General features: G+C 32.9%; 1 protein-coding gene and 1 long non-coding RNA gene across 10 annotated transcripts in view; one reads left to right on the top strand and one right to left on the bottom strand.

The window, feature by feature from the left end:
* Positions 1–17,869, top strand: part of SLC4A10 (solute carrier family 4 member 10) — a 360,081-nt gene that overhangs the window by 243,487 nt on the left and 98,725 nt on the right. For 2 of the 8 annotated variants that reach the window (XM_031008812.3, XM_004032704.5), the window contains 4 exons: positions 4,434–4,525; positions 6,051–6,140; positions 11,265–11,422; positions 14,501–14,588. In XM_031008812.3, coding sequence (XP_030864672.1) covers positions 4,434–4,525; positions 6,051–6,140; positions 11,265–11,422; positions 14,501–14,588 — 428 coding nt within the window. The remainder of the gene's footprint in view (positions 1–4,433; positions 4,526–6,050; positions 6,141–11,264; positions 11,423–14,500; positions 14,589–17,869) is intronic. The other 6 variants (XM_031008813.3, XM_055379101.2, XM_031008814.3 and 3 more) reach the window with 3 other exon arrangements.
* The window catches only part of LOC109025956 (uncharacterized), a 29,621-nt gene continuing 27,212 nt past the window's right edge, over positions 15,461–17,869 (bottom strand). For both annotated transcript variants that reach the window (XR_002004916.4, XR_008677333.2), the window contains exon 4: positions 15,461–15,949. This is a non-coding gene — a long non-coding RNA (uncharacterized lncRNA). The remainder of the gene's footprint in view (positions 15,950–17,869) is intronic.

Raw genomic sequence — 17,869 nt, forward strand, 5'->3', positions numbered from 1 at the left:
CTGTCTTGTGTCTGTCTCTAACAGGCTCATCTCATCTCTGTACCTCCCTCATCTCCTACCCTTTGGGTACTCTAAATGCGTTGAAGGTTTCTGAGGTAGTGTAAACCAGCTTGGTCTCTAGGTTAATAGTAATGTACCTCCATGTCTTCATCCCAGTTTCCTTCTAGTGCACGTGATTTACAGTGGATTAAGCAGTAGAAAATAATGATACATTTATGCAATATATTCTATTGATACGAATTTGGCCAACTATAAATTTAAAAGTTGCTAAGCTGCTGTTTTATAATACATATGTGCATACTTAAAGAAGAAGAGAACTATAGCTAAAGACAAATGAGTTAATATAATACTCAACAGGGTTTTTGAGAATATACCTTTTTTTTCCAATAATGAAGTGTTTTAATAATACTGCTATTAATTAAAGTCATGAAATAGTACTTTTGATGTAATCTCATGTTCCTTCCTTTATGATAAAGAAACTTTATGATAAAGAAAATGACTTTGCCAGTCTCACAATACACTTAGTGAAAAATTTATGGTGTAACAAGCAGAAAAACAGCTTCATTTTTCTAGTTAGTATTTACTCAAAATACTCTCAGTTTTCTCCTATGCTAGCCCCATATCTATTATAATTTGCCCTAGAAAAATTCATGGTCTGTAATAACTTTTTATCTGACACATATGATCCCTACATGAAGACTCAGAGAAAAAAAATGAATTCGTAACTCAAAGAAAAGTAATTCAAACAGGTGCTAATATGAATACTATATAATATATATCTTAATTGGTAAGATGTCAAACAAATATTAGAAATTTTGATTTAAGGTGAAGAACTCTTGAGCTTAACAGGTCATAAAAATGTATTTAGTAAATAGCAGAGGAGATATTAGGTTTCTCAAATGTTTCCATTTACATTTAAATAGTCACAGATACCAGTTAACTTTAGTGATATCTACTTTTCATCAGTTTTTTAATAACTTACCGTGAATATAATAAGATTACTCGATGTCTTTTTTTCATAGTCATCCTCATGCCTCAAAATTTTCTAGGTATTATAAAAACAGAAATAATTGAACATTGCAATGACATTCATTTATAGGAAATAATATGGGTAGTGATCAGTGGACAAAGGTAATATAAAGAAACAGGTAAAAAGCGTTTGTTTGTAAGTACTGTGGTATAGCACTTTTAAAAAATTGCAGTATACAATTAGCATTCATAAAGCTTCCACACATATATGAGTGCTAAATCCTAAATTTATACTAATTTTTTTCCGTGAGGGAAAAATATCCTAGCAAATTCTTTGTTATTCTATTAGGAAAATTTTTACTTCTGGCTGAAGGTAAAATTCTGTACCTGAAAATTGTCATTCTGTGAACCATTATTGCCTTAGACATCAGCAAGAAAATAAGAGATGCCCTTCCAAAATCTGAATTTATTGATTCTTCTTATGTAATAGTATTTCAGTTAATGAAATTAATTTTGAAATTTAATCCATCATCTTCTTTTGAAAGATGGTAATAATTGGCATAAACTAAATAACTGGCATAGAGAAAAATATATTTAAACAATGATTACAATTGATAATAGAACTATAAAATCATTTTTAATTTATGAGGTTTCAATTAGTTCTATATACTATAATTCATGCTTGAATATTGGTTTTATATATACAGCGAATAAAATGTTAAGCTTTTTAAAAGACTTCTATTTTTTCAAAATAACCCAAATCAAACTTGTTAGCTTAACTTTTAAATAGTATCTATACATCGTTCTATATACTACCAAGTGGTGAAAACTGCCTTGAGGATATACACATTTAATGTACATTGTTTCAACTTTAACAAATTAACTTACATTTTTAGAAATAATAGACAAGAAATAACAAGATTTGAAGTGCTACTTGAACTTCGCAGGACTTTTGATGTGATTAAATATATTTAATTATGAATATTAACTCCTATCATTTAACTACTGCTCTGAAATATAAATGATATACAATTTGTGGTCTTTATGTCTATGTCATAGGCTAGTAGTTTTTATGGCTTTTTATATTAGCATACATTCTATACACATACCTAGAATCTAGGACTAGCAAGAAGTTTACTGTCATCTGATGTGTCTGCTGCTAGTTAAACTCTCAACTAGGTCATTATCAACATCACTTAAAATATTTATAAAAATAGTTTCTAAATCCCTTCTTCATTATCAACCTTATAAAGTAATATTTTCTAAAATTGTTCTTGTTTTAGAACAAGAATAGCATACAACAATCTCAAAATATATTACTTATTATAATTATTACATAAAATATTAATTATTAATTACTGTAATTATTTACAAGGAGAAATACAAGTATTAATATTTTAAACATACTACCTGAGCTGAAGGTAATTTATGAAATGCTCTGCTTAAAGTATACAAATGAAAACATAAGGTATTCAATTTCTTCAAATGTTAAGTTCCGCATATTTTCTATCCAATTCAAAATTTAATCTCTTCAAAGTTAATGACTTTGCACTGGGTTGACTTTTGTTTTGTATGTGTTTGGTGATAGAACTAAAATTGTTCTTCCATGTAGATTTATACCGCACGAAATGAATTATTATAAGAAAGCAGATATGTGTTTATTTAATTTATCCATGACTTGAGTTTCACCACTCGATTTTACAGAACATTCAATAAATTTAGTTTTAAATATATCTAATGTTCTAACTCATTAAAATATGGAGAAATGATGTGAAACTGGTGATTGAAGACATCTGTTGGTAGCACAAATGCATTATGTAAAAGATTTTTTTAAAACTACAGTTATTATTTTGAGAATGGTAAATTGAATGGCTGCTAATGAACAGTTCACAGTCATAGCTGCACATTGTGGTTAGAAATGGGAGAATGAGAATAATTTATGTAGCTTGTGTGACATTTATCTGAAGTTTATATATTTCCCTAGAATATGCTATACTCAGAATTTGTGAACATGGTTTGAGGTGAACTTATTTTAAAAAGTCATTTTATTTTCATCTTCTCCAAATATATTCTTTTACATTTTTTAATGAAAGTAGTGAAATCCTTAAGTTCTAGAAGAATATTAAGCCTATTACTTTCTGGCATTATAACAACTTTAAACCATAAAATTATTCCTATTAATAAATGACCCCTGCTTGAGAGGCTTACTAGTCCAAAAAGCAAACTTATAGTAATATTTGAAAGTAAATAATTAGTATTTTTAACCACAGTTGGTAATTTCTAGGTAACAAAGAATAAGTGGGTTTTCAGGAGAGAATTTAAGGGAAAGCGTTTTTGTGGGGGTTTTTTCATTTACACTGGGAGTTTAGAGAATTTCAGTCACAGACTGAAGTGATTAGAGATGACACTAAAGGTGAATTTAGAATAAAATTGGGATTTAGGTAGGTAGAGAGAAGAGCCAGACAGATAGAGTATTTCTTAACATCTACAACTGACGTGAATAAAAGCAGTATTTTGAGTCATTGAGTTATTATCATAAATATGAGCAAGGCTTCAGAGTTGAGTTGTCATTATTCATTTCACAGAAAAAAAAAGATGGGGAGATGTTTAATTTTCATTGCATTGCTAACTATGAACAAATTTCATATGACTTACTGCAAACAATGTTTCATATTTAGTGAATGATGGAATTTAACCTTTTCTAGCCATTGCCACATCCCAGAGCTACTATCCACTTAATTCTCATCATCTTCCCTATAATAGGGAAAAGAACTACAAGATAATTTTGTTTTAATTTAGTGTTAATGCAAAACTAATACAATTCAAGTTTTTATCTTTTCTCACATCACAGACTAGTACCAGTATGCTTATATAATAGAATAGTCAGAGGCATAAAATCATATCCTCTGTGTGAAATAAAGGTATTTCTAACTGAAACCCCTTATATAGAAAACTGTAAGAGTTATGGCCAAAGAAATTTTTTTCATTGGTTTGGCTTTTTAGATGCAATAGAACCTAAAAATATACTGTGTAATTTTCAGATAAATATCCGTCCTTTTTAATGCTTTACATTTTAAATTCTTCAGGCCGAGCTTACATCTTAACAGATGTCTATCTTGTCTTTTTATATACGCCATTAGTTTTAGTTGGAATCTAGAAATCAATGATGCTTCAAAATCCTGGTAACATTTACATATTTTGTAGATAATCCTTATTGAAAATAATCTTTTAGAGTTTTTATCTGAAAATAGGTTTATTTTTTACTGAATTCTCCCATTTCTACCTGTAACTGATAATAAGAATGTTTGTATTAATATAGATTTATTTATATTGACCCTTCATTCTTACATCATAAATTTATTAAGAAACCTGTTAGTCTAGTTTAATTGAAGTGCCTATTTCACTCAGTATGTCTACAACTATGTAAGTAATTGTTTGTATTCTGTCACAACAATCTCTTTTAGCAGGTCAGGTTGTTTCTCCTCAGTCTGCTCCAACCTGTGTTGAAAATAAAAATGATGTTAGCAGAGAAAACAGCACTGTTGACTTTAGCAAGGTGAGCTTTTCTCCCTCTCATCTAAGTAAGTTGCTAAATTACTACTAGAAATTACTACCCATTTTAAGAGGTGTTGACACAATATTTTGCATGCGCTTTTTTTGTTTCTTGTCAAAGCTTGATATTGTTACAGATAATGTTAGCATTAAGTCCACATGTAACATTTTGCCTATTCAAAAAAAAAAAAAACTGAACCTGTGAGTTTTATGCATAGTATTCATGTTTCAGCCACTTGGTATAATGTTATCTCTTCCAATAAAAAGAATAACTGGGCTTCACAGGGAATTTAACAGAAGTTTAATCTATTTTTGTTTGTTTGTGTTTGTTGTTCTTTGTTTGTTTGTTTGTTTGTTTGAGGCAGAGTCTCGCTCTGTCACCCAGGCTGGAATGCAGTGGTGCAATCTTGGCTCACTGCAACCTCCGCCTCCTGGGTTCAAGCAATTCTCAAGCCTCAGCTTCCCGAGTAGCTGGGATTACAGGCGTGCACCACTATGTCTGACTAATTTTTGTATTTTTAGTAGAGATGGGGTTTCACCATCTTGGACAGGCTGGTCTCGAACTCCTGACCTCAGGTGATCCGTCCGCCTCAGCCTCTCAAAGTGCTGGGATTACAGGCGTGAGCCACGCCACCCAGCCAAGTTTAATCTATTGTTTAAAAACTTTGGCTAGTTTGTGTTCAAAATCACTTTTCTTCTATTTGTGGGAAAGCAAATCATAATATAAAACTGAATTGTTAATGTAATTAAGGAAAAGTCATTACTGTAAGGAAATCCTAGAAGGACATAGTAAAACTGAGCAGAGTTTTAAATAAAAACATATTAAGAACTGACTGTGTTGAGGGATACATCTAATTGGAGACAACTAAAGTGAAATCATTAACTTGAATGTATTCTTAGAAAATGAGTCAGTGACAATGTGATTTTGATTAGCAAATTCCTGACATTGTATATGTACCATTGCAAGCTATGGCAAAGTAACAATTGAGTGGAAAAGAGGAGTTTCTAGCCGGGTGTGGTGGCGCGTGCCTGTGGTTCCAGCCACTTGGGAGGCTGAGGTGGGAGGATTGCTTGAGCCTAGGAGGCAGAGATTGCAGTGAGCTGAGGTCGTGTCACTGCACTCCAGCATGGGTGACAGAGTGAGACCACATCTCAAAAAAAAAAAAAAAAGACAATGCAAAAGAGAAGGAGTTTCAATACTTGGTGAAAATACGGCAGGTTAACAATTCTCTTTATCTGAGTGGCTGAAAGAGAAGTAACTCAGAGTAATATTTTAATAAAGCCCTTAGCACTGGCAATAATTATAGTAGTGGGAGGAGGTGGGAATGGATGGAAGCAGTAGAGGAAGTAGCCTGAATCAAGGTTCTGAAAAGATTAATAGTGATCAGCTCCTTGGACCTGTTTCAGAATCCCTCTGACAATGCCTAAATAATCTAGATCTAGTTACATGCATGCTCTCCCTCTGGTGCCTGGCGGAGTCTCCGTGGGAGAATGGTGTACCAGCTTAAGTCTGTTAATTATGCGTGCAGGGACTGGGAGGCCAACAAAAGGGGCATACTAGTCCATGTGGGATGAAACAAAGGCATGAAAAAGGACCTCCACACCAGCAAGAGAGAGAGGTGAGGGCATACTCGGGCTCTATTTCTACAGTGGTTCCAAGCTCATTTCACTGTATGGAGGCATGTGATTCAAACATTAAGCCAGTTCAAATGTATTCCATCTGCCACTCTAAGAACTATCTTTTTAAAGCATTGCATCTTCATTCATCTGCAAGTTGGAAAAAGTTGTCACAAACTGCCATACATTTAATTTCTGATATTCTTAATTTGAAATGATCTTAAAAGCAATAATGTAATGAGCTGCATATTTATGTATAAATGCATTAACAGCATAAAGAAGGCATATTTAACATCCTCAGAAACAATCATTATAAAGCACATAGCTCCTCCTTTCAAATAAATTGTGATTTAACTTTTTACAAATAATATAACCTTTATACACTGATTGTATATCTCCATATCATGTAGCTTTTGGTTGTGTGACCTGCCTTTGCAGCCTTCAAGAATACTTCATCACATATGAAAGAAAATGAAGATTGCCAGTTGTAGGCAGTAGTCTCATCTTCTGGTGCCCCCCCCAAACAGTTAAAACTATGGAAGAGTCAAAATTCGATTTCCTTTCTTTTAATTCTTTTCTTTCTCTTCACATTTGCCATCACTGGCCCGTTTCATCTTTTAATAGGCAAGTTAAATTTCTAAAGCCCTCTACTTAGTGTCAGCTCTTGTTCATAGCATGGCACACTGGAAAGTCTCTTGTTCATAGCATGGCACACTGGAAAGAATGTGGCTTTTGAGAAACAGCATGAGATCTTGAATCCCAACTCTGGCATTATAAACTAGCTGATCTTGGAGAAGTTCTCTAAAGTTCAGCCTTCTCATTTGCAAAGTAAGAAAACTATTTACAATTTCGTTGTGAAGATTTAATGAGATAATATAGAGAGAGGTGCTGGAACAGTGCTTGACTTGTAGCAGGTATTTAATAAAAGGTGGTTACACTTATTAGTGTGGTTATTAGTAGTAGTAGAAATAATAGTGTCAGAAATAGAACACCAGACCATAATTGAATGTTTTGGTCTCCACTGGGTCTTTAGTGCCTTGAATAGTATTTGGTATATATTTGTTGAATGAATCCTTCAAGATTCAAAATAATGTAAGCCCAGTTTTGGAATTTAAAAAAGACTAAGTAAGATTTTTTACTTTAAAGTCTGAGAGGGCAGAAAAGTAGAGTTTGAAAAGAGCAATTGTGATCTATCACTATGGAAACAAATTTTAGTGCCAGATTTTGCAGGTGCATGAGTTGATATTTTTAGCCTTATGATTTTAGTTTAGTAGTGAATTTATCAGAATTCACCTAGTCTCCAGGTTAGTTCTCTGTTTTAATATTTTAAGTCTTAATATACAGATTCCAAAACCCCAGAATCTTAATATGCAGATTCCAAACATTTTGAGGTGTTAAGAAAAAAAAAGGTCTTTATTCATCTTATGTGATTTGATCATATTTATTCCATCTACATTCAACCTACATATTTGTAACCCTTCCAGTGGATAGACTATCAAACTTACTTAAGGAATGATTAGGAAAATAACTGGAATTATCAGGTTTTAGCTTCCCATAATACTTTTAAAAGGCAGATGTGTCAAAGCAATATTTGTTTTTGTTTTTCAAGCTGACAGTGGAACGTAGGTATTTTATGTTGGTGGTGTTTTCTTTTACTTCAAATGACCCAGAGATGGCTTCACATAATTTTCTACATAGAAAGAACTTCCGTCTGCATCTAGCTTTAGTGTATGAAACATATTAGAGAGAGTTGTATTATTTAATCCTAGAACTGTAGGAAACCTTAGACATCTCCTTATTTAGTCAGCAAGAAAGCTGAATTATAGAGTGATTAAGAGAGCTGCTCAAGATCACTGGCGAGTTAGTATCAAGACACCATTTCTTCCCAGAGAATCCCTATGAAGTTTCTTGTACTTTCTATAATGGGCTGAAGGCTTAAACTTTCTCCTTAAATTTCCATCTGTTTTTCCTTTAACTCTTAGCGTGTAGTTTGCCCAGACACTTCCAATTTCACCTTGGTCTTCTATCTAATCTCATTCCTTGTTCCCTAGAAATGTTAACTGTTTCTCATCCACAGATTAAGTATCAAAGGCCCAGAAAGAAATCTTTCCACTACCAGCATAAAGGTGAGGTCTGGACAGCCCAGAAGCATGAGTGTAAATACAGACCCAGAAGAGTATAGCTCGATTTCTTCAAGATCCTATTCAGAGGACCAGAAACTCCCAGGATTTCCTTCTTGTCCATTCCAAGTGTTTGTGTTCACTTGACAGTTTTCTTAGGGATGTAGTTCAACCTAGATTCTCTAGAGCTGCTTTACATATTTATAATTTTATAAGAGGTCACATTCAGGTCTTTAAACATAATGTTTTATTATATTAAAAGTTGCTTAGGGGGCCAAGGGCATGGTGGCTGACACCTGTAATCCCAGCATTTTGAGAGGCCAAGTCAGGAGGATCACTTGAGCTTAGGAGTTCGAGATCAACCTAGGCAACATGGTAAGACCTCATCTCTACAAAATCTAGAAAAAATCAGCCAGGCATGGTGGCGCACCGGTAGTCCCAGCTACTCAGAAGGCTGAACTGGAAGGATCAGGATGTCTTGAGCCAGGAAGTTCGAGGCTGCAGTCGGCTGGGATCGCACCACTGCACTCCACTCTGGATGACACAAGGAGACCCTGTCTCAAAAACTTAACCAAACCAAACAAGATAGTTGGTTTGTCAAATAAGTTTCTTCATGAAGTATATAGTACACAAACACAAAATATAGGGTTGCCCCATGAATAATATAATATGTAACTATACATAATATAGAATAATATAATTAGATAATATATAATCGATTACTTCCCAAAGTATATGATTACTCCAAGAATAATGTAATGTAATGAGTATAATACAATGGCTACCCTAGATATGTGCTATAGTACTATAACTTACTCCATTTGAAGTCAAAAGATGAATTTGCTTATCCTGAATTTAAATTCTGTATATTTTAATGTTTTTTCTAAATAACAGGTATCAATGATATATTAGATATTTTGTAAATTTAAAGATCATATGTAATGACCATATATTTTCTTTTACAAAATTTAACTATTTTAACATACTATGTACTTCTTGATTTAATTAAATTTCATCTTTAAACAGTTATTTCTATAATCACCACTTGCCCGAGGCACAGACTTTCGTAGTTAAGACAATGGCATTTGTCAAGCAATAAATGAGTTTATAGAATTTTCAAGGTGGAATTTAAATTTCAGGTATTATCAATATAATTCATATCAATTATGGATTTTAAAAAAAGATGTTTTCTCATTTTAAATTTTGTTCAGTATATTTATATTGTATCATTGTTCTTTCCATTGAGAGAGAAAACTTAACCGTTTATTCTTTTAGTAACAGAAAGGATTATGAAATTTATTATGTTTTCCTCACAGAGCTAATAGTATATGGGAAATCTTCTATTCCCTCCTTGGGAATTTTGGCATTACAATGAAAATGTAAAGCATTACTAATTTAAAGCATCTTAAATGTGTACATTTCTCCTAACTAGATAAATACCTACAAAAATACCACAACAAATCCCATGAAATTTAACCTTACTTATTATAGTAAATAAATACTTTTGCTATCTATAAACTAAAAGATCAGATTCCACAAAAGCAAAATATTTGCTATATAATCCAGTGTACATTAATTATGAATTTACAAATTTATATTTGGAGTACATTTGTAGCTTAAAAATTTTGGATGTATAATATTTGTTAGATATTTTTATAGGCAGTTTTGCTTTGTTAAATCATTCTTCCTTTCCTTTAAAATAAAATAATGATTCTATTTAATATTTTTGATGGAGTACTGTAGGATATTTTTATATTTAATCCTTGTGAAAGAATATATGCTTCCTATACTAGGTTATATATTTTGTGGTATCCTTATTCTTTGGAAAGATTAATTAGTTACAAAACTTCCAAATAGCTGTACTATCATCTTGATTTCAGAAAGCAACATATTTAATGTAGTCACTAAAGTATTACTATGGATTTTTTCATTTTAAATTTTTGAGAAAAATATTCTCAAATCATTAAACCTGCAAAAGAACTATCTAGGCTAAAAAAAATCTTCTCAGCCTCACTCATATTTGCCAGAGCTCGTTCCTCTCTCGGCTATTCCCACTTTGATCTTTGGCCCTCATTTCATTAACATCAGAGCATAAGATCAATTACTAGAGCAGATAAATTCTTATTCCCCTAAAAACAGAGTTTCATAAAAAGCTACTCAAGTGAATTAGAAACAAGACATAGATCTTGTACAATTTACATTAAAGTCACTGCTTGTCTTTCACTGAGGCCCTATGCATAAAAATTGATATTTATTGTTAAGGATATTTTGCATTCATTTTTTAGACTTCACCCTTTATTCTTAGCATTTCTTCTTGTTAATGATCACTTTTGCTTTGTGTACATTCATTTCAATCACAAACATCTCATGTCAGAAATTCAACTATAGCTCTTCAGTAACTCTAAATGTTAATATTTTATTCTTATTTTTTTCTACTGTGTCATATCTAAATTCTCAGATGAAAAACCAATATTGAAGAATTACCAGGCCAAGTATATAATGTGAAGAATATAGAACAACTAGAAAAGAGAAGAAGGTTAAAGTCATAATTTATACTGTAAAGAGAAACATGATTATATTTCTTTTGACATAAGCATATTTGAGTATCAATTAAAATGTATTATGTACAAAAATTAGGTAATGTAGTATAAAATATTAAATCTGTTGGCAAATGCTAATTAAATTATGGTTAAATAATAGTTATTTAACTGAACTCGCTTACTTTTCCCTGTCTAAAATTTCAAGATTGTTGAGGCTGGAGAAACTTCTTTTAAAAATAATAAGTAGAAGTACCAGTGTACTCAGCTTATTGATGACAAGTTAAAATAATCCACAAGTAAAGAAAAAAGGTTATTATAGAAAAAGGGCAAATGAGATGTTTAACTGTGTGTATTTATTTAAACTATATTTATTCATGGATTACTATATGTGAAGCACTGTGCAAGAATATGATTTACCAGATTTTTCCAATTTTGATTTATCATATTTACCTGGTGATGCTTGCAGGTTGATCTGCATTTTATGAAAAAGATTCCTCCAGGTGCTGAAGCATCGAACATCTTAGTGGGAGAACTGGAGTTCTTGGATCGAACAGTAGTTGCGTTTGTCAGGTTGTCTCCAGCTGTATTGCTTCAAGGACTGGCTGAAGTCCCAATCCCAACCAGGTAAAAAGTATAAAAGCGTCTTTTGTATTTTTCTTAAACCATCTTTTCATGGAAAGAAAATGAGGATTCAATGTAATTTTCTGTTAGAGTTTTGACTAGAAACTAATGTGAAATCCACAAAACTACTATTAATTTTTGTTTGTGGAGGAGGGGAAAAGTGCTTTAAAAATTATTCTCTTCTTTCCTCCCTTCTCTCAAACTTCTGCTTCATTTTAGGCACATTCCTCATCTCAAGGTACCCTGAAGCCATATGAATCCTTTTTTTTTTTTTTTTTTTTTTTTTACATTTTTGGTAAAAGAAGTGGTAACATGTTAGCTTTTTCTCAAAGATTGCATTAAATTGTCTGCTAAAGAAAGAAAGGATCCTGTGCATGAGTGCGGTCAAACTCGAAAACAGCAAAGTTACTAAGGTTTGCTTGCACTTGAATAAGAAGGCCTTCAAAATGCATGCAAGTGCCATCGTTAGGATAGCGTCAAATATATGTTTCAATCCTAGGCACAGTGGGCTTCCGACACACAGGGTCTGTAGAAACACTGGTAGAAGTATTATCGCAGTGTGGTTGGATCTGAGTTAAAAGTACAAATTTAATTTGATGATCAGAACTTGTTTCTCATTTAACAATAAAATAACAACTTAGGGATAATACAAACTGAATTATGCTGTTTCTCATTTTTTAGAATAAGGCTATCCATTACTAAACTGTAAAAAAAAGAAAAAAAGAAAAAAAAGAAAGGAAACACAGAATATTGACTTTAGCACATTAATTTCCAAGCAATTTACCCAGGAACCTTGTTTTCTTCCATACTTCTACCATCAGTGTGATTCCAAAATGCAGATAGCCTTTTACTCTAGTCCTATTCTCACAGCAAAACATGTATATTTAGGGCCCCGTTCCCATATGGCTGGTGCCCTTTGTTTGATGCTACAGCTATCTCAAAAGCTGTTAGTGCGCCTCCTCTTCCAAACAGTGAATACCTTAGCCAAGTTACTTGAGGAAAAGTTCAGGTACTGTATCAACTGTAGAATATATGTCGTCTATGAATCTTTGGCCTTAACTCAAAATATAGCAGATTACATAACTCCATGCTTTGATTATGGATAAAATATTCTACAACTGTGGAACAGCACAGCCAGGAGAGGCCTCATTTTGTAAGAGCTCAGCTGACTGGAACGGGATTCAGTGGTTAAGTACCTATGTCTGACTATGGTTTGGGGGAGGAATCTAGTTACTGTTCAGATTATAGAAAGAAGTCTATGTTTATCCTGTTTGAGAGTTACTGAGATTACTGATACACATCAACTTTTATGTACAAAGGGAAAGGATGAACTGAGCACATTAAAGTGGCATCTGACTGTGTGATTCAGGCTATATGTTTTCTATGGACAACCTGTAACCTATTCAAGGTTTCTGGGAGTCTGGGATTTATATCTAAGATGTTAAACTTGCTAATGGTAGAGTTACTATTATAGCAGTTTAAAATTTCTTTTCAGTCCTCCAAGCAGTGCATTTGTGTTCCACCACTTAGGAAGGTGTCTGGTGAACTATGAGCAAATGATGGCTATTTATGACAATGATAGTGCTTGTATTTCAAAAGAAGGAAAAGAAAAATTCCCATGAGTAGAAAAAAGCCGCGATGGGGTTATATACCCTTACTGTGAAAACTGTCAGGTTTAAGTGACCTTATTTCATACTGAGATAGCAAAATATGTGTAGAGAACAACGGAGAAAAAAATTAGGGCCACTGTAGAGCAACTGTATGAGAAAAGATTTAAAGACAAGACTATTTAGTTAGGAAAGGTGAAAAATGGAAGAAGATTAGTTGGACAAACAAAATAAAGAAAGCCATTCAGGGTTTCTTATTATCCTTTTTTTGGGAAGACAAAAGGGCATCCTATTAATACGATGGCAACACATAGTAGAAATGTCAGAAAATAATCTTTTAGATCTTTAAAAATAGCCCATGGAATGGAAACCTGAAAAATAGCAAGATGTACATAGGTTAGGGAGTTTCTTAAAAAGCTATTATAGTTGATAAAGCACCTGCCACCGAATTAAACCATTCCTGTTTTTAATATATACTGGACATTTCTACATAGTAGAAATTGGCTTGGGTTCAGTTGTCACTGACACACACAAAAAATATTGTCACATCCTCTACAATTGTGTAATATTTGCCTCATGTAAAAACATGTACAATCTCTAAAGATTACAACTAAATGAGGAGTAGAATTATAGTAACTATTTTAGTACACCTTGTGAAGCCATTAGTCTTCATACTTAATAGCATAAACCATTTAACAAATTAACACCATAGAATGATATGGCAGAATATAGGGCATTCTTTAATTTTCAAAATTTCCCAGAAGGATTGACCTTCTCAGAGACAGGGCAATTACCAGTCTGCTAAAGTTAGAGTATCTATTGATTTCTTTAAAAGCACCACTTGTGATGATGAATTTGCCAAATGTTCGACCTAATATAGATGGAATATTATAGTGCAGATGCTATTTTTATTCCTCAGCATTATAAATAATAGATCATTAACTCCCCATTTTCTTCTACCTGGCTGATCTTTGATTCCTGACAATAATTTTTTATAATGAAAATTGCACATACACCTACTGTTTTTTGACTCTATATTTTCTCTGTTTTGCTACTGTGTTACCTTTGTCCCCTTTGAACTGTTTGCCATTTTGCATACAAGTGAGTTTTCTTCCTTCCAATTTAGAAAGGTCTAATCAGATTTTACTTTTCCCACTTCCCTTCTCTAAGGATCATAGAATCCTTAAAATTCCCAATAACAACTGCACATGCTGTACAGATAACTAAACGGAGAAACACTGTGATTAAAAAAAAAAAACACGGAAAACCATGCATTCCCATTGCTTGAGGATCTTAAGCATAAGGGTCAATCATGGTAAAATTTTTCAAAATAATAATGAACTATGAAAAACTATGGAAGTATTTGCCATCACAATCTCCATTTTCAGTAATTCCTTTGAGATGAGTGATTCTGTATTACTAAAATTATTTTTATATTTCTACCTTAAAACATTTTTTTTCTTCTTAATTACAGATTTTTGTTCATTCTTCTGGGACCCCTGGGAAAGGGTCAACAGTACCATGAGATTGGCAGATCAATTGCAACCCTAATGACAGATGAGGTATTTATTCAAGTTCTTTGGGAACATTTTCCCCCACTAGGTATACCTAAAACTTTTGGAGGTCCTCTTTTCATGACAGTTTGTTGTGAATCAGATTTCTCTGTATTGAATCCCATTCTCCCATGCTTCCGCTATAAAATCTCCTTTAGAAAAATGTTTCCCAAAGGGATAATAAATTAACACCCATGAATATAATATTTTAAAACTTCATAATGTAAAGAAATTTTTTCAGTGACACTTAGAATATATTATTAATATTCCCTTTATGGTATATGTGCTACCAGAGTAAGCACCATTGTTAATATCAATGGAAATCTTGTTTTGAGTAAAGAATTTCGAAGTCTAAAGAAAAAACAATAGCAGTTTATGTGAATAGTATACATGACACCAAAATGCATGCAACATCTATCAACTCTCTACAGTTGCCTGAATGTAGATATTTTTAACCTGGGAGTTTGGGGACTATTAGAGAAGCTGTAGATAGATTTCAAGGAGCTTGTGATTTCTGTAACAGAGCATGTAAATTTTTCTATGTAAAAAATTTGTATGTAGATTTTTTGGGACTGGAAAAAGCTCTCATCAGCTCTTCAAAGAAGTGTATGTCTCAAAAATATAAGATCTTTAAAGTAAGAACATAAAAAGTAGCATCATACCACTATTTTCCTTTACTTGGATTCTCCAACACATTATGGAAATTTGTTGTTATTGTTAACGGGAAGAGCAGATGCAGTAGATCACAGAAGGGGCATTAAATCAAAATTCAGTTGTAAATGAACAAATGGGATTATATACTTCTAGATTTCATCTAAATAATTTAATAATGTTTTTATTGAAATTCATGGCTGCAGATATTTGAAAATTCTGTAAAAAAGAGCCAATTAGTATTGTATATTACTTTTTCTATGTTTACAATAGCTAAAATTTGAACTTGTTTCGGGGGTTCAATATTATAAATTCTTCAATCTGTCCAAATTATGTTTTATAGTGTTATATGAATTAGTTTTTGATATTTACGCACAGGAAAGCAAAAGCAAGAAGAAAAACATTTTTTCCCTCAGTTTTCAAAAGCAACCAACTTAATGAGTGTATTAGTTTACAATGACTGCCATAAGAAACTACTACAAATTGGGTGGTTTAAAATGACAGTAGTTTGTTTTCTAACATTTTTGAGGCTAGAAGTCTGAAGTCAAGGTGTCAGCAGGGCCACAATCCCTTCGAAGTCTCTAGGGGAGGATCCTTCCTTGTCTCTTCCATATTCTGGTGGCTCTTGGTCTTCCCTGGCTTGTGGCAATAGACCTTTGTTCTCTGTCTCCATCTTCACATGGCTTTCTCCCAGTTGTCTCTGTGTGTCTTCTTATTTTCTGTTGTGAAGACAGACATTTGTCATTTGATTTAGGGCCCATCCTAAATCCATCCAAATCATTGGATTTAGGGCCCATCCTAATTCAGGATAATTTCATCTTGAGATACTTACCTTAATTACAACTGCAAAAATCCTTATTTCAAATAAGGCCACATTCTGCGGCTCCAGGTTGATGTGTATTTTGGGAGGAAATTATTAAATCCACTGTAATGAATAACTTATTCTATTTAGGAAATTTGTGAGAAGACAGGAGAATGAAAAAAATAGCTTAATGAGGGCCGTACACCTGATTTAGCAGAACTCTCTCTGAGAAAACACTCACAGTATAAAAGCTCTTAGTATTTCTATATTGATTTGTATTGTTATTCTACGATTTAAGTATTATCACTTTCACATACATTTGTTTAATATTTTGTTATATTTCAGACAAAAAATGTTTCCCCATCTAAGAAATTAGGGCAATATTTTAAGATATCTGTGGGGCATGAGACGTGATAATGTGAGAGGATCCTACTATGTCATGGGAAGTACATGTATATCAATGTATCTCTCTTCTCTTCATCCTCTACTCCCCCAATTGGGAATCAAGATTTTTCTCGACAGAAAGATGTCAGTTCCAAAGTTTTCTTGACTAACCAAGTGGACACAGAACAGGGAAGCATCCATGTTCTATAAATTTCAGATTTAGGATGAGAACAGAGAAGGGGCTTCCACCTATTTCTTTGATTAGTGAGAGCTACCTAATTTGAGAATGAGCATCAATCACATAATAAAGACTGAAATTTGAGCATAAGCATCAGTCATCTATTTTTTCAATTATTTAGACTTGAAAGTTTCAGAGCATGGCTTTAGGTAATCATTGTAGATTATGGGATAGAGAAGCGGAAACAACCAGAAAGCTACTCTAAAAGATAAGAGCCATTAGTTATAATAGGACATGTTAATTACAACAGGACATTGATTGAATATCAAAGAATGTTTAAATATTTTTTAAAAGAGAAAACAGATTTGTATTTCTCAAAGCCTCGGTGAGGCAATTGTTCTGCTTATCTAATTGCTTTGAAGGTTATTGAATAATTGTACTAGGCCAGGTGTAATGGCTTACATCTGTAATCCCAGCATTTTGGGAGGCCAAGGTGGATAGATCACCTGAAGTCAGGAGTTCAAGATCAGCCTGGCCAACATGGTGAAACCTCGTCTCTACTAAAAATACAAAAATTAGCTGGGTGTGGTGGCAGGTGCCTGTGGTCCCAGCTACTTGAGAGGCTGAGAGGGGAGAATCACTTGAACCTGGGAAGTGGAGATGGCAGTGAGCCAAGATTGCATCACTGCACTCCAGCCTGGGTGATGGAGCGAGACTCTGTCTCAAAAATAAATAAATACATAAATAAATAAATAAATAAATAAATAAATAAATAAGAAAAAGACAAAAGAAAAGAACAATTGTACTCATTAAGAATAGAATTTAATATGTTGATTCATAGTTTACTTTGGTTAAAAAAAATAGTGCATTGGATTGCATTATCAAACATAAATTCCATGAGAAAAGTTAGCATTTTAGCATTCAGTATTCGTTTTTATGACCTGATTCTGCCAAGTGCTCAAATAAATATCCGTTGAGCTAAGTTCTGTTTTCTTTCCCTTCTCTGTACTTGGAACACTTTCTAGGTAGACTGTCTTCCTTTTGTATTTTTAGACTTATTATGAGTGTCTGACCCTCAGTCAGGGTTCAGTAAATCTTTAGAACATGAATCAATTACTGAATATTCTAGACATCATATCAATATTCTATCTTGAATCAAGCCAATAATTTATTTTCTTCGTTTCTGTTGAGCTTTACTAGAGATAAATCATATGATTATGCTTATCAACACTGCTACCAATGTGTTGATCCCTTCACATTCTCAAAAATTACTAA

This window comes from Gorilla gorilla, chromosome 11 (genome assembly GCF_029281585.2).
Source record: "Gorilla gorilla gorilla isolate KB3781 chromosome 11, NHGRI_mGorGor1-v2.1_pri, whole genome shotgun sequence".
NCBI classification, from domain to species: domain Eukaryota; kingdom Metazoa; phylum Chordata; class Mammalia; order Primates; family Hominidae; genus Gorilla; species Gorilla gorilla.